This window comes from Euleptes europaea, chromosome 1 (assembly GCF_029931775.1).
Source record: "Euleptes europaea isolate rEulEur1 chromosome 1, rEulEur1.hap1, whole genome shotgun sequence".
Classification (NCBI taxonomy): domain Eukaryota; kingdom Metazoa; phylum Chordata; class Lepidosauria; order Squamata; family Sphaerodactylidae; genus Euleptes; species Euleptes europaea.
In genome coordinates this window covers 114,161,939-114,183,468 of record NC_079312.1, presented here as the reverse complement: position 1 = coordinate 114,183,468, position 21,530 = coordinate 114,161,939, and the positions used below count along the sequence as shown (strand labels likewise).

Genomic DNA, 21,530 nt, shown 5'->3' with positions numbered 1-21,530 from the left:
CATTTCCGCATGTTTTCTGGATTCATGTTTAGCCAGCATCCAGAAAACACGGGGGAAACTCATGCACAATCAAAGCATAAATGGCCCTGGGAGGATCAGGCAAGGTGGGAATTTCATCTACTGAGGCAAAGTGGGACAGGGTGGGGTTATTCTGTAATCATGTTTACATTTAGACTGCAATCCTATGGAAATTTACTTGAGAAAAACAAATCTCACTGAACTCAATGGGACTTATTTCTGAATATATATGCACAGGAGCAAGCTGTAAGGGACACTGTTCAGTTCGTAACCGAGGGGCTAGAAAAAGGATTCCTGATCTCAGCTCCTTGCTGCAGCACCAGCCCTCAGGTGAAACATTTGCTACGTAGTCTGTTTTGAACCCTGAGACACAGAGATAGGGTATGTGGTTCCCATATTACAATTCTGGGTGTCCAGAATCCGGGAAATCAATGGCACTGAAGGAGATTTATTTGTTTGTTTGATTTATACCCTGCCCTCCCCAGCCAAAGGCTGGGCTCAGAGTGGCTCACATAAAAACTCCAGTATACATTAAAATAGAATAAAACTTTTAAAAACAGCAATTAAAACAGCCCCGTAAAATCCTAAATAGCATAAAGCTATCCGATGGCGCCCCCCAGATTGTCACATGGAGCTACAGAGGGGCAAACAGATGAATAGACCCCATAGATGGTAAAAGGGGAAAAGAAGAAAAGAAATCAGCAGTGGAAGGTTCAATTCAAAGATCAACTCACAATGTTCCTGTACTTGTGAGACCTTTTTTTTCCAGTTGCAGCTGTAAGTGCTTTCACAGCAAGCTTGCCATGAGGGTATCAGAGGCACGGGCTGCAATCTCACACTTCATCAAAAGCCTTCTTAAACTGGATTGAAACTATGATCTATCTTTTGTGATAAACTAATCACACGACAGCTCACCATGAGCACGTTTTCAGAGGGGATTATAAATAAATAATCTCTCAGTGCGTTAGCCCTAAGGGTGAGAGCACACAGGCTGTGAGGATCAACCCAAAGTCTCTCCTGCTGTCTATAGTGAACTAACCTCGGGTATCAGCCGTAAGTATCATCTTGCTGAGGGAATCCAGACATTCTTCCTGGTACCCGCCTCTTCTTGAGACCATAGAACTTACATGGAATGCCTCTTATTTAACTTTAGATGGCTCAGCTGCTGTTTGGCCTTTAAGTTTTTGTACTGTTTACATGATTGTATTTTTTTATATGCATTTGGCATAGTTTTATTAAATTGTTTACCAGTTAGGGGCTTTTCTGACATAAACATCCCAAATACAAATAACTGGGTAGATTAACATGATTTGAAGTCTTGTGGTAAAAAATAACTGAGCTGTAGCTTTTATACTCTTTCTTGGCACATGAAGCTTACAATGAGAATCTCTTTTTGATACCACAAACCAAAAAAGCTGCAGACTGCTCATAGAATCAAGTTATGAAATGTAAGAACATAAGAAAGGCCATGCTGGATCAGAACAAGGTCCATCAAGTCCAGCAGTCTGTTCACACAGTGGCCCAACCAGGTGCCTCTAGGAAGCCCACAAACAAGACAACTGCAGCAGCATTTATCCTGCTTGTGTTCCACAGCACCTAATATAATGGGCATGCTCCTCTGATCTTGGAGAGAATAGGTATGCATCATGACTAGTGTCCGTTTTTACTAGTAGCCACGAATACCCTTCTCCTCCATGAACATGTCCACTCCCCTCTTAAAGCCTTCCAAGTTGGCAGCCAGCACCACATCCTGGGGCAAGGAGTTCCACAATTTAACTATGGGCTTTTATTGCGTGTATTGTTTCCGTGGTGATCCCCCCTCAACTATTTTGGGGCTTCATTTTCCTTATGCATGTCTTTCCCAACCTTTAAAAGTCACTTCACTCTCTCCCCGCATTTCCCCCGCATTTTCTGGATGACACCAGAAACTGCATCCAGAAAACATGGGGAAAGAGCAAAGTGACTTCTAAAAGTTGGAAAAGATGTGTATAATGAAAACAAAGCCCCAAAATAGTTGGGGGTGATTGCAACGGGAATAACCTGTGCATAAAAGTCTTATATTGTCATCTGTGAGGCAACTTTTTCAGCTTCCTGCATTGTTAAAGGTTTAGCATTCGTTTTGAGTGTGGGTCAGTCTGAGTTGGGGGAGGCTTCTGAGCATGGGTCTGCTTGGTATCTGACTGGATGCATTGAACAATTTTCTGTATGGAAAACGAGGGAAGTGAGGGTAAATACAGATGTACATAAAAAACAGGAGTACTCACCGTGTATAACAACCACCCATAGTTTTCTCTTGAGGATCAAGCAGCAGAGGGAACTATTTAAAAGCTGTAAGGGATGTACAGCACTGATTGGCTCTGAAGTTTCCATCTTGTCCCTGAAGCAATTTCTTCATTTGAAAACAAATGACATTTTCATAAAACCATGCCTCATGGTTGTCTTAAACCTATAATCATACAAATGGTGCTTTAAGCAAACCCATAAAGCAGACAGCTAGCTAGAAGCACGGGGGAAGGGCATTTGGAAATCACCATTTGCTGCAGAGGTAGGTGTGTGTGTCATTTGATGAGTAAAGGTGGAGGGAAGCCTGGCTAATGCCCCCCCCCCCACACCAATCATGCTGACTCCTGTTATTATGTATGTCTGTATGTCTGTATGCACCCTTACAAAGAAATGTAGGCTTGTGAATCTTTTGGCCTAGCCTGAGTGGGAGTTACAAGAAAGTGATCTCTTGAAGAACAAACACAGTTGTTGCGAGGCAAGTAACATATTATTTTATGCCTTTATTCCATTCTTTATGCTCGTGGACCAACAGGTCCTGAGAAAAACAAATTCAATACATTCCATAATACGTAAATAACCAAACATACAAAAATATAATAACTAAGCAGTACAGTTAAAAGGAGGTATCATTAAAAACCATAGATAATTTTTTTGCCACTGCGAGGGTTACATTTGGATCAGTATCAGCCAATAACTTTGTAACTATATCTTGCTTTAGGGCAGGTCCCCACCTCTTAATGTATATTGTGATCCATTTGTCTCTGGCGAGATCATGCTTTTTACAATCTACAAAAAAAATGTCAAACAGTGTCCAAACTCCCTGATCCACAATCACAGAGTTGCTCAGAAAAGGGGACCCCTGAAAGTCTGCCTGCTGACTCCCCCAATGGCAGTTCATTTAATCTGGCCTTGGAGAAAAGCACTCTGTATTTGGGAACAGTTAAAAATTTACACTAAGCAGGTAGAATCTTTGGAATTTTCCTGCTTCCTGCTGTTACTTCCTTGGTTTTGCTTATCTGCGTTCCACAGTCTTAATAGATGGTCTCTTTCTCACCCCTTCTCAGAGGAAATCAAGCTTGAAGTTCCGTGTGGAACAGCCGCACCAGCGCGCCTCTGTCCTAATGGGACCAAGTGTGACAAGTACTGGGATGGACCCAACTACGGGATCACACAGTTTGATAACATCCTGTTTGCTGTGCTGACTGTCTTCCAGTGTATCACCATGGAAGGGTGGACCGACCTCCTTTATTATGTGAGTATCGAACCGGTGCTTGCTTAGGTGAATATTAACTAGTGCTCTGCTCATTCGATATCTATCAGCATCTCTTTTTCCTAGAATCTGAGCGAGATGGAATTATCCATGCCAACTATAAATAAATATATTAACAGTAAAGTGGTTGTATTCAGCTTCTGTCTGCAGAATATGCTGGTGCCAGGAAAAAGAAAAACATTATTGATTGTCAGTAATTCCAAAATGTTCCAGTTGGTAGCTCTGGGTGAATGACTATAGATGCTATTCTGATGCTGGTGAAAGGACAATTCTCTTTTCATATGGAATAAAGGAATGATGAGACTCATGTGATCCTAGACATGGGAAGCAGGACCATTGAACTCCTTTCCTTACTCCTCTGTTTGCTACTTACATGGATCCATATCTGTATCCTTTTTCAGCCAGCATGGTGTAGTGGTTCTAATCTGGAGAACCAGGTTTGATTTCCTGCTTCACCACATACATCCTGCTGGGTGACCTTGGGCTAGTCACAGTTCTCTTAGAACTCTCCTAGCCTCACCTGCCTCACAAGGTACCTGTTGTGGGGAGGGAAAGGGAAGGTGATTGTATGCTGCTTTGTGACTCCTTATAGGTAGAAAAAAGCAGTCTATAAAAACCTACTCTTCCTCCTCCTAACTCAGTTTCTTTACTAGTAAACAGTCTCTTGCTAGACTGTAACTCATTAGCTCTTATACGCATCTCATAGGCATTCTATGAGACTGTTCTATCGGAATTCTACCCAAATAGAAGACCATTCTATTTGAATAGAAGAGTAATAAATAATAATAAAGTAATAGAAGAGTAGTTAATTATAACGAGTAACTGTACCATTTATTTATATTTTAGATAGTCCCAAACATGCTGAATCTTTTGGCATTTATTACTTTTCAACTACAAAGGAAGCTGCGCTGATCAGGGGTGTGGGCTTTGAGGGAGAAATGAGAGGCAGATTATCTTCTTTTTTATTATTAAATTTTTTATTGCTTTTTATGAATAAACAAAAAACAAACAAAAAACAAAAGAAAAACAAAATCATAATACAATATATAAAAATAATAATACAAATACAAAATACAAAATCACACATAGAGCACTATTACATCCATTACTAATACATTATAAACTATCCTTTATAAAAAAAAAGTATAGTGCCCAAACCTCCACCACCCTCCTATTGTGCCCACCACCCTTTGACTTCCGGAGCGGTGTTATGACAGTATTTAAAAAAAAATATATAGTCATTTATTAACATCATCTTAATCTATAATTCATTAACTATCCCTGTAAAATCCGTTTTTGCCAATTTATCCCAATATGCAGCGGCCTTAGACCATATTTTTTTTATTCATCCATATCTTTAGCATGTAAATAATCTGTAAATTTAGTCATCCGCATATACATCCATAAAGAGGTAGATTATCTTCGAACCAGTCAGGATCCTGAGGCAAGTATAGGCTCCATAATAATCATATGAGAAAGGGTTCTTTCTAAAACTTTGTAGTAGTAGAGTTTGAAACAGTTGCACAGACATAGTCCTGTTTATCAAAGATACTTAGAATTGCATGACACCCTTTCTTTCCCCCATGCATATTTCAATCTCATACTAAGATGTCAGTCAGTAGTGAGCCCCTCCTTTTCTCCTTTTATATGTTCACTTCAGCATGTGGTTGTTGGTGTGTGGCTAAGGCACAGTATGTCTAATATGGGGAAGCATATTGATTTAGGATCATAGTAGATTACTGCAACCTTGGAATCATTTGGAAAGAGAGAATTGAATTTCTGCACAATATCCTCGTGTGAGATTTTTTTTTTAAAAAATTATTTCCTCAGCTTGTTAAAAAAATCCCCCAAATCATAATTGTCAGCTGCCTCCATCCTTTTAGCTCTGTAGGCATTTGTAGATTCCTCAGTTTGTCATATAAAACTAGAATATAATTTATCAGCAGTATATAGAACCACATTGCATTTAAGCACACGGGTTGATGCAGAGGTTGAAATCCATATGAATATAAATGCAGTAGATAAAAATAGGTTTATTATTAGGAAATGAGATCACTTGGACTTCAAAATGTAAAAGGTGTTTCTAAAAATAGAAATGGGGTTAATTTTTGTTGAGTTTAGAGGTCATCTGTTTTTCAAAGGCAGGTTCTATGAGGTTGGTACGGTAATCCCAACCACATTTATTCCAGAGGTCAAAGAATTAACAGCAAGAGCTTTTATCCCATAGTAGCATACTCTCCGAGGGACTAAATATATCTCATTGTGAATTTGGGGGGGGGGGGAAATTAGCATTCTAGCTTTTAATAGGGAAAATCCTACAGAATTGAACAAAACACTATAAGAGCTTGTGCAAAGGTAGGCAGACCTGAGAGAGACATGAATTACATGGTGCATTCAGGTTGGAGCGCCTCACTTCTGTTGGGCGCCAAAACTTTAACATTTTAAATGGAAATCTGAAAAGAAGAGAATTTCTACCTGACTGATGGAAGCCGGGGAGGGAAAAGAGCAAAGGAAGACAAGAGGCTTTGCAAAAAGGTGCCACTCTCAAATGAGTAAGATTGGCAACCTGCCCATTCTCTGTGGTGGCTCCCTCCTTGTGGAATGGCCTGCCTGGGGAGCGCAGGAAGGCCCATGGGCTTCTGATGTTTTGCAAAATGTGCAAAACAGAAATGTCCAGGAGGGCATTTTAACAAAGGGATTAGAACTATAATATAATGGAAATGCTCAAGTGGTCCCTTCTATAAGAGATAATATTGCAGTCTGTTGTGATGCTTATTGTATGTATCACCTCCCTGTTTACTACCATGTCCTTTACCTCTGTAACCTTTTTCCAGTTCTGTAATCTGAGTCCTGCTACATTGCTTATTGGAGGTCTCTGCTTTCTGATTAAATTGTTTTTAATATTTTCTAATTTGCCTTGAGGATCAATGGGAAAGATGTTATATAAATGGCGTTCCTTGTCATCATTATCATCATCCTAATGACAGACTTTGGGAGCAGTCCTAAGTAGTTCTACTCAGAAGTAAGTCCCATTTTATTCAATGGGCAGAAAAATGTTCTTAGGCTTGCACCCTAAGAAATCCACATAAGAAATAGAACAGACTAGCATTGCTGACTCCCCAAAATTCAAGCTAGTCATGTTGACGTGGTCAACATAAGTGGTTCATCACAGCCCTTTCTTTTTATTATTCTTTAGAAAACAGAGTTCTGTTTTGTTTTGCAATATGCATCTCCTAAGAAACAGAGGTTTGGGGTGTTTTCCCACCAGAAACACTCTGGTATATGAAAACCAGATAAAAGCAGGTAGTGGAGCAGATGTTGAAAGCAGACAGAGATTCAAAAGAATCACGGCTAACATGAAAAGCAATATCTGTACCGATGAGAAGCATAGGAAACACCCAAGGCAAAAAAAGACCGGTGAATGGGAAAGACAGAGCTCTCCATGTTAGCAGGGGAACTTAAAAAACAAACAGAAGTTTGGCAATAAGGAAGATATAATTGCTAATTGGCAGTCAGGCTGTTAGCAAAAACTATATAAAGTTCTGATACATAGGCAGTTCAAGTTATTTTAGCACAATTTCAGTATTATCTACTATATTTAGTAAAAGGATGCTTGGTCAATATGTAAGAAAAGTTTAGGATTTATAGTAGAAAAAATACCAATATAGTACAATGTTATCATAGTTTCTCTACTTATTAATTTTTCTCCCATCATATATATTAAGTTTATAGGCTTTGCAGTTCCCTCTCTCCAATTATAACATCTCTTATATATATATATATGTATAATAATATATAATACATGAAAAAACATTTATATAATTGAAATTAGGTTGGTTTTATTGTCGATTCAAATATTAACAGATATTTGTCTTATCCAAGTAATGGGAGTATGTAGTTTTGAAGTATGTATGCATCTGTAGTGTTGTGTTTTTTGGTGTGTTATTGTTAAAAAATAAAAGAAAAAAAATAAAAGAAAAAGTTTGGCAGTAAGGAGGTGATGTTTGAGACATGTGGAAGGAGACTGGCTAGTAGCCAGAGGAGGACAGCTGTAACGCAAGGAGCATCGATCAGTTGCGTGAAGGGCAATTAATGAAATTGGGCATGTTCAGTCAGTGTTTCAAGAAGTGTAAGGAAAGGTGAGGTCAAGGGAACAGGTAGTTTTAGCAAGAAATTTAGATTCTATGAGGATGACAATGAGAAGAGGAAGAGAGCCAAGAGCCAACATCATTCTTGTGTACTGAATTTCATTGTAGCAGTGCCAACAGAGCCAGCTAGAGGAGCACCATATTTTGGGGGTACTCCTGCAATGTGTGTTCAAAAGTGTCGTTTTATTTTGCCTCTGAAAACTCACAACCTCAATATTGAATGTCACTGCTTAAATCCTGGGTAGCAAAGCACTAGTTACTGTTGAAGGAGTTGTGCATTCCCAAGAATGCTGAGGCTGCTATGGAATACTGATGCATTGTTAACACTGTCTTGGAAACCGAATGCGAACACAGCAGTTCTTTCTAAACTTCCTTAATATTTCGTATTCCGTGACTAAAGCAAAGAAGACGTCATGGAGAAACCAAGAGGCTGATAGGTGACAGGTGAGCAGGGGTAACGGATATGATACAGCAAAAATAGAATGTGAGAGATTAGACTTGAGTATTCTTATACATACCCTACCCACCTCCTAAGCATTTCACACTCTGTAGAAGTGCTGAAATAAACCCTCAGCCTCTCGTCCCCCCCCCCAATCTATTGCACAGCAGGGAATTCTGGAAAAGGCCAGACTGATTTCTATGGAATCAAATTCTGACATTTTCCCTCTAATTGCTAGTATGCATACTCTAACAACCTCTGGTTCAGCTCATGTCATGACTGCATGTGGCTATCCTGATGCTCGTCATTGGACAAGCTGCTCTGATCACTAATGATAGCCTGCTCGGTGGGTTGCTTTCCATCTTTGGCATGTGCAAATCAGTAGCAATTATTCATGAAGTGAATCCCTTTCTTCCGCCGCCAGCACATATCTCCACCAAATCTTCAGAGGAAGAATGCAGTAACATAGGCATAATAATGAATACCTATGTCTTACTGTGGGGTATTAATCTGACATTCATGTTAGTGGTTGCTGATCTGTCTGGATTAGGAAAACATAAGAACATGAGGAAGGCCATGCTGGATCAGACCAAGGTCCATCAAGTCCAGCAGTCTGTTCACACAGTGGCCAACCAGGTGCCTGTAGGAAGCCCACAAACAAGACAACTGCAGCAGCACCATCCTGCCTGTGTTCCACAGCACCTAATATAATAGGCATGCTCCTCTGAGACTGGAGAGAATAGGTATGCATCATGACTAGTATTTATTTTGACTAGTAGCCATGGATAGCCTTTTTCCTTCATGAACATGTCCACTCCCCTCTTAAAGCCTTCCAAGTCGGCAGCCATCACCACATGTGTTAAAGAGCAGTTTGAGAATATGTGTTTGAGCACAGCCTCATGGGAGGTGTAGTTTATTCCCTCCTTCTGTCCCCCCCTCCCAAGTAGTTTCCTTATACAAATGCTCATGACCTGGCCAGGGACCTAGGAGACAAATCTTGCAATAGATCCAGGTAAGTGTGCTTCCGATATCAGGGAGTGAGCAGATCATTTAAGTGATGCTTCCTACCGTGCATTCGCAAAGAGGGGGCAAACTGAATGGTTTGCCTATTGTCATGGCTTGGCCCAACCATGCCCCTTAGGGGGTAACTGATTTCCCTTACAGTGCAGGGGCAAAAGGGGGCACGAGGCAGAAATGAAACCTGTCAACCACAGCTGCTGCACAACCACAAACTGTTTATTTATTTGGAGAGTTGAGACTCTGCCATGCTGTCAACACTGGCACTTGGATAGATCCAAGACCTGTTCTCCATTGATATGTCCCTCTTCATTGATATGTCCCTCTTCAAGACACCTAAGCCAGTGATTACCACCGCATGTTATAGGTTAATTGCATGTTGCAGGAAGAAGTCCTTCATGTTGTCTATCTTGAATCTACTGTCAATCAATTTCATTGGGTAACCCCAGGTTAGGGTTGCCAGGTCCCTCTTTGCCACCGTCAGGAGGTTTTTGGGGTGGAGCCTGAGGAGGGAGGGTTTTGGGGAGGGGAGGGACTTCAATGCCATAGAGTCCAATTGCCAAAGCAGTCATTTTCTCCAGATCAACTGATCAGGCTGGAGATCAGTTGTAATAGCAGGAGATCTCCAGCTAGTACCTGGAGGTTGGCAACCATACCCATGTTCTAGTGTTGTGGAAGGGGGGGATTCTCTCTATCCGTTTTCTTCACACCATGCTTAATTTTATAAACCTCTATCATATTTCTAGTCAACTATAACAATGGTGTAACTGTGATGCTGCTAGTCCACTCCCTATAGGGTTGGGTTGGTGAGCAGCCGGCAGGAACAAGATTTCGTAGCTGGGGTTTTGAGGCTGCAACCACATCAGTGTCCCCAGCAGCCATGCCACAGCGTCCCATCTGTGTGTTGTGTTGGGACGGCTGGGCTGTTATAAACAGGGCAGTGATAAACAGGGCAGGCAGAACCAATCAGGCCCACAACCACCCTGGCGTATGGGCCTAAGCCTCAGTTGCGCTGATGGGCAGCTGCTGTGGGACTGTGCTGGTTCCCGTGAACAGCGCTGGGGGCCTGCATCAGCTTGACTGGCTCTTATGCTGACATATCTCAGAGAGACGCTGGCATGAAGGTCAGTTGACTCCCTGACCACATCTCTCCCCCCCCTTAGGCTTGCACTGTAAAAAACCACAACTGTCTTAGCCTTTACTTGCAAAGAAGATGCTTTATCCCCTTGATCAATTTGGTTACTGTTTTCTACACCTTTTCCAGAGTTGTAAGCATTTTTTTTAGATGAGACCAGAACTGTCCACAGCATTCTAAATGTAACCACATGAAAGATGTATTTTTTTTTTTATAAAAAAAAGCATTATAGTACTGGCTATCTTATTTTCTATCCTTTTCTAAATAATCGCTATTACAGAATTTGCCTTTCTCACTGTCATTTCATATTGAGTTATTATTTTATTTACCCATCTCCAGTGACCCCAAGATCACTTTCTTGGTTGTGTGTGTGTGTGTAAAGCGCCGTCAAATCGCAGCCGACTTATGGCGACCCCTTTTGGGGTTTTCATGGCAAGAGACTAACAGAGGTGGTTTGCCAGTGCCTTCCTCTGCACAGCAACCCTGGACTTCCTTGGTGGTCTCCCATCCAAATACTAACCAGGCTGACCCTGGTTAGCTTCTGAGATCTGACGAGATCAGGCTAGCCTGGGCCATCCAGGTCAGGGCACTTTCTTGGTTACTCACAGCTAATTCAAACTCCCAAGCCATTTATGTATGGCTGTTTCCTTGCGGTCACCCTGCTGACTACTTTGGGGCTTTGCTTTGATTATGCTTGCATTTTCCTACTGTCAGAGGTCGCCTTGTTCTCCCTGCATGTTTCAGCACGTTTTCCCTGTGTTTTCTGGATGCTGGTTAAACACGAATCCAGAAAATTCTGTCAAAACATGCAGAAACACGCGGGGAGAGCAAGGCGACCTCTGACAGTCAGAAAATGCAAGCATAATCAAAGCAAAGCCCCGAAGCAGTTGGCAGGCTGACCGTGAGGAAACAGCCATGCATAAATGGCCTCACTGTCCATAATCCTGTAGCTGGCATGAAACCATGATCCTTGATGTGCGGTCCTTGAGCTCTAAATGGTAATGAATAGTGGTGGGATGCAAAATGGTTCTTTTCTGTCCTCTTGATTTATACAGGAGAGGGATAGGATAAAGTTCTGGAGCCCGAGCGTCTGAGTTGCTCATAATGTCACAGAGCTACTAAGGCATTTTGCCTTGACTCCTGTCCCTGTGTGCCATGAGAAACCGCATTTCCATTTTCTGCAAAAAGCACCCATAGGGATTCACATTAATTGGGACATGGAAGAGGCACTACCTCATGTCTCTCTCCATGCTGGAAACAAGTCTTTCCTGTGAACTAATATCTCAGATTCCTTAATTTTAGCCCATTGAGGTTTGCTAACTCTAAAATATTCAGAGTACATGAATCATTTTTTCCCACCTGTCCTCAAAATCGTGACAACATATTCAAAATTACAGAAGAGCAATATTTGTGCTATTTTCCCATCAAACTAGAAATACTGGATATTTAAGTGCATGTTGCTTGTAAAATCATACTCTAAGGCCTTTTATGCATGGCTGTTTCCCTCGCGGTCACCCCTCCCATGACTTTGGGTCTTTGTTTTGATTCTGCATGCCTCGCTCTCCCCCTACATTTCCCCTCTTTTTTGCCTACGTTTTCATATTTGAGATAAAACAGATCTCTGAAAACACAGGCAAGAGCGAGGCGGTCTGAAACGGCATGCATAATCAAAACAAAGACCCAAAGTCATTGGAGGGGTGACTGCGAGAGAAACAACCATGCATAAAAGGCCTGAGATACTTATCCTCCCTACATTTGAGCAATACACCTGTGATAAACCATACAGATTTGGATAAGCTGTTATGGTTTATGCAATTTCTATCTTTTTTCTTCTACCTAGGGCTAAACAAGGCAAGATGTGGGAGATCTCCTAGTGTTTTACCTTTTTACACCTAAGTAGCTTTTTCCCTGATCAAGAGTTGAAACAGATGTTATGCTGGGCATTCATGAATAAAGCTGCCAAGCATTTCTTTTAATGCATGTAGGACTCCAGTTCCAACTGGAACCATGGCATGGGGGGAAGTGGGCTTGAACCTTTTCCATGAACCGTTTTGACAACCTGAAATGGCCCCTTGGAGCTGCTATTTGCTTATATACAGTCTCTGAATGTTTTCTCACGCAAAGCCATTTCAGTATGGAAAAATGGCACAAGAAAAAGACTAAAAAAAACCTCCCCTTCCTCTGGCGCCACAGTTCCAATTAGAGCTGGCATTTCATATGCCTCCTATTTAAAAAAAAAAAAAAGTATTTTTAGTTCTGTACACAGAATTCCCAGTGTATCATCTGTTTTGCCCCTAAATAACACACCTGCCCAAAGCTACAGTCTGCTGTGAGGCTAATTTTTGTTGAGTTTTAGCTGGCCACCCTTTTAAACTCTTGAATGCTTATACCCCCAAAAATCATGTCGGTCTCTAAGATGCTACTGGACTTGAATCTAAGTCTACCACTGCAGAACAGCAAGGCTACCTTCTAGAAACTAATTTTACTGGGTGGATTTTGTATTTTATGTTGCTTGGTGATTGTTTTTATTTATATTTTTTGTAAGCTACCTTATAAGAAGTCCTTTGGCTAAGAGGCAGCTTAGAAATAACCTAAACAGACAAATAAATAATAGCTGCTTAAGGAGGAAATGTAGTGAAATCACATGGGAAAAAGAGTTAAAATGCCCCTAGCACCGTTGCTTCAGTTAAATTCAGAGCCCTGCCTCTGCTTTTAGATACAAATTTAAATTTCAGAAGCCCAGTCACGGATCTCCTGCATGTCATCTGTTTTTGCCCTAGAAAAAAGTGTATAAATATTGCCTTCGTTTGTGATGTGCCTTTTATATGCCTTTTTATAAATATTGCCTTCATGCATGATGTGCCTTTGTATGTGTTCTTACCAGGCATGAGGAAAAAGGTGCATGCAGTAGGCTGCATTCTCACATAGCTGCAAACAGGAGAGGGTGCAGGTTTTATAATTGACAAGAGTGGCAGCAAATTAGTACTATGCAGTGCTCGGGTGTCTGCAAAAAACTGGAAGAAGGGGTTTCCTTCAGCTCACTATGAGAGAGAACATGGTCCAAAATCTATGAGTCCGTTTCCATAGTGGGCTCCTCTAGGGTTGCCAGCTCCGGGTTAGGAAATACCTGGATATTTTTGGGGCAGAGCCTGAGGAGGGCTGGGTTTGGGGAGGGGAGGGACATCAGTGCCATAGAGTCCAATTACCAAAGCAGCCATTTTCTCCAGGACAACTGATCTCTATCAGCTGAAGATCAGTTGTAATAGCTGGAGATCTCCAGCTAGTACCTGGAGGTTGGCAACCTTAGATTCATCCTTAAAATTTTACATCTAGACAACCCCCCACATCTGGCTTTATAGATTTGCTTCTGCTTGGGCTGAATGGTTGCCAGGTCCCTCTTCACCACTAGCAGGAGGTTTTGGGGACAGAATCTGAGGAGGGCAGGGTTTGGGGAGGGGAGGGACTTCAGTGCCATAGAGTCCAATTGCCAAAGCAGCCATTTTCTCCAGGACAACTGATCTCTATCAGCTGAAGATCAGTTGTAATATCTAGTACCTGGAGGTTGGCAACCCTATTGGGCTGTAAGTGTAAACTAAGTGGGAAGAGAGGCTACTGGCACTAGAGCCGCATAGGGGCCGTGTATTTTTAGTGGTGGTGCAAATAGTTTACACTGTGGTTGCAAACTTTTGGAGTTGTGGGAAAACGTCTGTTTCTCCCTCAAAATGTAATATAAAACTGTGTATATTTTTGCTGTGAGACAGCTCAGCAAAAATAGAGCAGGGACCAGCAACTTCATGCAGAGATCTTGACTGCTTAATTCCTCAACGTTTTGTAGATAGGGACGGTGTTTACAGTGTGAAGTTAAGGGGTCTGCCTGATTTTTTTTTCAAAACTTGCACCCCACTGGGCGCCTCTGGCCTTATAAGACTTTTATGGGAAACATCTTATTTAGACAGAAGTTCAGCATCCATCTAACCATGCTTAGTAGGGTTGCCAACCTCCGGGTACTGATATATGGTTTGCAATCCTAAAGGAAATAATTCTCAGTTCACAGCCACTAATGATTACAAGTGTATTCAATACTACAATTACAACATAAACATCAATGTATACAAAAGTTACCAACTTATCAAATTCAATTAACCTATCTAAGGTTATAAGTTCAATTCAAGGTGATCCTGAAATCAGAAAACACCATTGGTAACAAGTTGAACCTTCCGGAGAGAAGATTTTCATACGTTCCAGCAAAGAAGCTAGCCGATCCAGCAAGCGGGATTTCAGCTATGTGATTGGCTAGCACCAACCAGCTGATTGCAACTTCGTGTGCAGTTTTCCATCGCAACAGGGCAATCTTTGCTGGAACGTATGAAAATCTTCTCTCCGGAAGGTTCAACTTGTTACCAATGGTGTTTTCTGATTTCAGGATCACCTTGAATTGAACTTATAACCTTAGATAGGTTAATTGAATTTGATAAGTTGGTAACGTTTGTATACATTGATGTTTATGCTGTAATTGCAGTACTGAATACATTTGTAATCATTAGTGGCTGTGTACTGAGAATTATTTCCTTTAGGACTGCAAACCTCCAGGTACTAGCTGGAGATCTCCTGCTATTACAAGTGATCTCCAGCCGATGGAGATCCGTTCACCTGGAGAAAATGGCTGCTTTGGCAATTGGACCCTATGGCATTGAAGTCTCTCCCCTCCCCAAACTCCGCCCTCCTCAGGCTCCGCCCCAAAAACCCGCCTGTAGTGAAATGGGACCTGGCAACCCTAATGCTTAGTTCTGGCTTCCTACTATGTTTCAGCCTCTTCTGTGCTCCTCTTTAAGCTTCTCAATGCAGGTGCTGCTTAGTTAGTGTCCTAGATAGAAAACTGGCGCACTCGCTGATTGCCTCAGAGTGTTTTTTATCAGAGATGTGTCAAGTGTGGATTTCTGAGTATATTATTGTGAGAAAACCATGAGTGTGGGTTTGATTTAGCATGTGACTGTGACTGACTCCACATTGTAAGAATTCTTCATTTTCCATTCAACGCTACTGCAAATGCAGAAGCAGGTGCTTGGCAATGGAGCCCTCTACACAAGAGTTTTCTGTGCACTTTCCTCCTCCAGCCACCATTTGCCTTGCATTTTTCCCTGCCACAAGGTGTTTTTTTTTTGAGGGGGGGGTTCCTTTTTTAAAAAGCATTAGTTCCATTATAACAGTACAGCAGTTAACGGGTCTTGTTTTAAGCCCTCCAGTGGTATGTCAGGGGAAAATTGTGGCCGCATGGGGCTGAGGGCAGGAAAATGGCACCAGTGCGGAGAGTCTGTAGTGTTCGGCTTTTCCAATCACAACACTTAAGAAAGATTGTGAGCTGAGAATTTGCCAAAGCTCTGCTTTTGAAACAATTTGCAGCAAGGGTTGCCAGGTCCCTCTTTGCCACCTGCGGGAGGTTTTTGAGGTGGAGCCCGAGGAGGGCAGGGTTTGGGGAGGGAAGGGACTTCAATGCCATAGAGTCCAATTGCCAAAGCGGCCATTTTCTCCAGGTGAACTGATCTCTATCAGCTGAAGATCAGTTGTAATAGCGGGAGATCTCCAGCTAGTACCTGGAGGTTGGCAACCCTATTTGCAGCTTCATAACAATCCTTGCCTTTACCATGTCAGAAAAAGGTCTCACCCTTTCCAACTTATGATAATGCAATATAATCTTTTGGACCGTGAGTCCTGTTTTTTCTCTTATTCAAGTAACCAGTAATTGACCAAACACCTATTTGAATCTTTCTATCTTTTATTGATAAAAGAAGAGATTCTTTTTATTAAGCCAATACAGTAAAGAAGTGCAATAATTGAACCCACACAAAATGTGGTTATGCAGGCTAGTATGATTAAAGTTCCTAACATTATTTTAATACATATCAAAATTAGTTAAAACAGATCAGATTTCAGTCTCTTGTCTCAACACCATTGCCGGGCAAGAAAACATGCACCGCTCTGTCCAGTTGGCACGACAATATGCTTGGACTGCACTCTTCCCAAAAGATTAGAGCAAAATAGGTCTGGGAAAGAGTTACTGAGAACAGAGTACAGATGGTTAGATCATGATGTCAGTGGACGCTCCAGTAGCAAGCACTCTAGTTTGGGAGCCAAAGGAGAGAAAAACCTCCCTGCGGAAAAGCAGCCTGTGTTAGTGTGCTAACAAATGTGTAAATGTAGTGACATAAGCAAGCTGATTTGTGGATGTCTGTTCCTGTGCAGGTATATAGTGCAATGTGTGTGAGACCCAGGCAGGGTGATGAGTGGGAATGCTGAATGAATGTGTGTGGTGCATAAAGGAACATTTTAATTCAGATTTTGAAATCACACCCTCTGTCTGGTTCATCAAACCCCAAACAGATTCCTGTTCAATTTTCTTTTTCTTCAAAGGCTGTGGTGTGAGATTTGTTTCAGTAAGGCCATTTATACTTGGTAATTAGCAGCGCGTTCCAGGCTGAATTGCCCCATTTTTTGGTTGAGTTTTTCACGCTGAACCGTCATTCAGGAAGTGACTGTGAAGCTGGCGCATACCTGCTTCACATTTCTTAAGAACCCCTTTAATGCGACCTTTTGTGTTTGTTCCGCCCCGCTGTGAAAAATCCCCTCAAGGAACCATGCAAAATTACAGCCGCACATTAGCTATGCACACGGTGGTTGCTAACGGCTATGCAAACAGGAATAAAGGAACGGGCGAGTGGGGGGTGGAATTTCTCCTTTTGCATCAGGACTGTGAATAGACATTTTAAAAGTCGTAAAAAGAGCTTTGAGCGAGCATCAAAATTGACCCTGCATAAATGGCCTAAATGTCTGTGAATGATCGCTGATGTCAGGAGCTGAACAAATATTGTCCTGAGAAGCACGATTGGAGCTATCAGGTTAGGACATCTGGCTAATAGGTCAGAAGGGATGCCCTGTGCATAATACTGCATCTATTAACTTTGTGAAGTTCTCTCCCCAAGGGTAAAATTAGAAACAAAGCCATTTATAAACGACAGGGAGAGAAAATGGGAAGGCTGAAAAATATTTCAGATCTTTGGTTGCAGATCCTTGGGATATTTTTCTTTACTTCTTGCCAAAACGTCCTTTATACTTGGCTGTCTATATGAGTTCTGAGTTTGCTGCTGCAGCTGTATTTTGGGAGGCAGCGGCTTAATTCCTCTGCATAAAGTTTCCCAAGTGGCTAGTGCTGGGAAGTGTGCTGCACATCAAAATTATGCTCTGCTCCATGAGCTAATCAAGCTAATGCAGACAAGAAGGCTTGCTGTCCCAGGACTGTCTCTCACTATATTCCCCAACGGCTTCCAAATGAGTTTGCAGCAGCCAGCAATGCTTCATGAGTCAGTGGCCATGAATCCCTCCAAGAGAAAACTGGGGTGAGGATCTGCTTTGCACCAGTTTTCTTGGCGAGACCCAACCTTCCTGGAACAAAGGAAATGATGAATTTGTTAGATATCTCCATATTGGTGTATATGCAATAAACGTTTGACTGACTTCAGCGCATACAGGTGCTTTCAGCAGACATCGCAGATATCTGAGAAGACATCACAAATTACGGGAGACAGAATCCAAGGATGTAAATTGCCTCTAGCTGCTTTAACTGTGGCCATTTTTGCATGGTAATTAGCAGTGCGTTCCAGGCTGAAATGCCCCGCATATTTTTTAAAATTTTTCATGCTGAACCGTCATTCCGGAAGTGACTGCGAAAATGGCGCATACCTGCTTCGCATTACTTAAGAGCTAAGTAAGAACTTGAGGATCTCCTGGATCATTCTGTCTCCTAAATTTAGTTAAAATATTGTTATTTAGATTTTCACACACACCCTCGAAAACTCACAAGATATATTATGTGCGTCCCATTGCTGAAAATAAAAACGCTAAAGTTTTCATTTTAAAAGCTGCATAATAAGTTTTTAAGATCTATCACTTATTATAATATATGCACAATTGCCAATACTGGCTCAAGCCTATGAGTAAATAATAACTGGGATAAGGGAGAATCCCAGTGCTACAGAGCTGCGAAGACTCTCCCGTGGAAAGAGTTCTCCGGTTGTGGCCCAGCCCAGGGTGGTCTTGGTGATTGCGGGACCCCGGCAGAAGTCCAAGATGGATCCCCAAGAATTGCTGCCACCACACCACACTGCAGGGGCCAAGCAAGGGGTGGCCCTCAGCCCCTAGGGGGGTGGGCAGGAGCCTCTGCTCTTGCCAGAATACAGCTGCATGAGACCCAGATGAAGCAGGTGCAACCCAGAGAGGAACTTGCTCTTCTTCTTTTCCCCACTCCTTCAGGGAACAGGGCTGTGGGCAGTTGCATCCCCCCCCCCCAAGATCTGCCCCTGTTGCCCATTGGCTAAGACTGCCCCTGGGCACAGCTACCAACACCATCCTTCCATACTCTGTCATTGTACATTGAACAAATACATCAAGGGGAAACTCTAAATGGACTACAGTGAACTGTAGGAGGAAAGGCAGAGGCTTGGAAAGGATTCTTTATGCGTAGTTTTTTTTCCCTAACACAAATGCAGTTTTTGTAATAGATGTATGTCAGCATGTTTCTGTCTTGGGTTTGCAGATTAGAGAGCTGGGAAACATAGTGGGTTTATCCCTGAGACATGTCATTTCTGTGGAAAACATATCTATATGGCTGTTCATGCGTACAAAGTACACACTTTCCCCCTAATTAAATCAGAAACAGTAAGATACATTATAACTCATTACATGGCATATCCATGGCACACTTGTTCAGGACATCTGAGGCATATAAAACACTTGCACCCAATCTCAAACTGTTCCCTTTACCATTGCGTTTCAGAAGGAAAGTGATGTGGGTGGGACTGTGGCTCAGTAAGAGAGCATCTGTTTGGTGTGCATAACGTCCCAGGTTCAGTCCCCCCACCCAAATAAAAGATCAGTCAGTAGGTGATGTGAAAGACCTCTGCCTGCGACCCTGGAAAGCTGCTACCATTCAGAGTAGACAATACCAACCTTGTTAGACCAAGAGTCTGTCTGATTCAGCGTAGGGCATCTTTATGCATGTTCATGTGGAAATAGTTTGTAAATTCCAGACTACCAGAGGTGTGCTGTCAGTAAAGAGTTTCCCCATCCATATAGTTTTAATGCTTAATGACAGTGAAGCCTTTCAGGTCCTCAGAATTAAATTATTTGCTGTGTCTGTCATGTGCATCTTGCGGGTCCGAAAACAATGATAAAGCTTCAAGATGGACAGGATTTTGTGACCCTCCCCTTGCCTTTGGAATCTAGAGTTGCATGGTGGTATAGTACTGTTTAATACCATGTTTAATTAAAATACGTTTACTTTAAAGTTGGATGGCCTTGCTGCTTTATTATTTTCCTACCATTTCTCAGATCACATTTCCTGTAACCACTTTGTCCTCCTTTCTCTGTGTCTTGTGCCTTTTGTGCTACATTTGGAAGGTGCCCTGGATAGGTAAACCAGCACGTTTTTCATTTCCACCCTCTTGGGAAAGAAAACTAGTTTCTGTCCAAAAAGATTTCATTACCATCCGGTGCTCCTCCTTGTCACATTCCTCTATCTTGATTTAGGGCTTCTATCACCTATTTAAAATATGTTGAATTTCTTCATGGAAAAATTACTCACATATTTAAGAATGCAGCTTGGAACAAGAATGCGTGCATATGCATATTTCCAAGAAAGAATAAGTCATTGGTCAGCCACTGTCCGATGCTCATTCTTAGTTAGAACCAGTTAATGCAAAAAGGCATCACTTGGACATTACAACAGCCATGGGTCCAACCTATGGATGACGCCATTTTAGAGCTGAACGTGGACATTTAAAAATGCTGCGGCAGGACTTTTGTGGCAGTACCAGGTGATCTCCCACCCCTGGCGCCTTCTCAAGTGCCGTGGGGGACTGTTTCAGCACTTTAAAAGGCGCATGGGGGGGCCAAGATTGCCTTGTCCCACCATACTGTAGGAACAATCAGGATCAGGCCCTTGCAGTATTTTTCAGTAACCAACTTCAGCTCTAAAATGGTGTCAGTGGTCACAGGTTGGACCTGTGTATGCTGTAACATCTAGTTTGGCCCTTGTTGAGTGCCGCGTCAAGGTAATGGCATGTAGAACAGGGGTGTCAAACTCATTTGTTACAAGGGCCGGATATGACATAAATGTCACTTGGATGGGATGGGCCACACCCAGATCGGGAATGCGGGGGTGGCTGCCTCAGCTGGTTAGGCGGGCCAGATAAGAGCTCTCAAGGGGATGGATCCGGCCCTCGGGTTTGATACCCCGGAGAACTTTCATGTCATTTCAAACAATGCTTTTTAAATTATTTTTATCTGTCTGTCTGTCTATCTATCTTACTTATAGTCCACCTTTCTCACTGAGACTGAAGGTGGATTACACAGTGTAAGTCAACTCTATCAACAGGATGGGACTTCCAATGAATAATGCAATAGGATTTGGATTGCAGAAATATGAGCAGAGCTGAAACAAAGCTTAAGTGTAAACATGACACATTAAACAATACAAAAATTACACAGTGGAATCATACTTACAGCAACAGGCACCATGGAGTGAGTTCACATATACAATTATAAATCATTGTGTTGAATGATCTCATAACGGGAAATAGTGTAGCCTGCCCCCTTGTAAACTAAACTTTGTAAACACTAAACATTGTAAACTTAACTTACTTTTTAATATAGGCTTGACTTATAGATGGAATCATTTCACATAAAAGCATTAGGTAGGAAAAAGCTCTCAGAATCATTTATGGGGCTTGTCTCTATGTGTCTCATATGCTTGATTTGGTTTTCTCGTGGTATAAAGCGCATGGCTTGTTGATGGGGGAATTTTTTACTCTGCCCTTATCAGGGGCACCATTACCTGGTAAGTTTTAGACTCACAATCAGAGTCTCCTCAAGGGTAGGGGGTCAGCTAGGATGGTCCACCCCAGATGCCTGGCAGGCCTGGAAGGTTTCTTGACATCTCTTGGAGATGTTCTGGTCAGCAAGGATGACATTCCTGTTTCAGTTCTGGTTGACCTGCGAAAGGCAAAGATGACCTGGGGTGGTTTCAGTTGCCCCCAATCTCCCTCTCCCCTCTGGTGGAGCCCGGGGTTTATTGAGAAACGTCGTACAATGAAATTGTTAAGTAGCTAGTTGGAGAGAAAGTGGAGGAAAACTAAAATGAATGAGACTGAACACAGGTGAGAGCACATT

The 21,530-nt window shown here is 42.1% G+C and overlaps 1 protein-coding gene across 1 annotated transcript in view; it reads left to right on the top strand.

Moving 5' to 3' along the window:
* CACNA1A (calcium voltage-gated channel subunit alpha1 A) overlaps window positions 1-21,530 on the top strand; it is a 259,565-nt gene that overhangs the window by 83,872 nt on the left and 154,163 nt on the right. Inside the window, exon 6 of the mRNA XM_056867234.1 lies at window positions 3,366-3,553. Within this exon, the coding sequence (XP_056723212.1) occupies window positions 3,366-3,553 (188 nt within the window). The remainder of the gene's footprint in view (window positions 1-3,365; window positions 3,554-21,530) is intronic.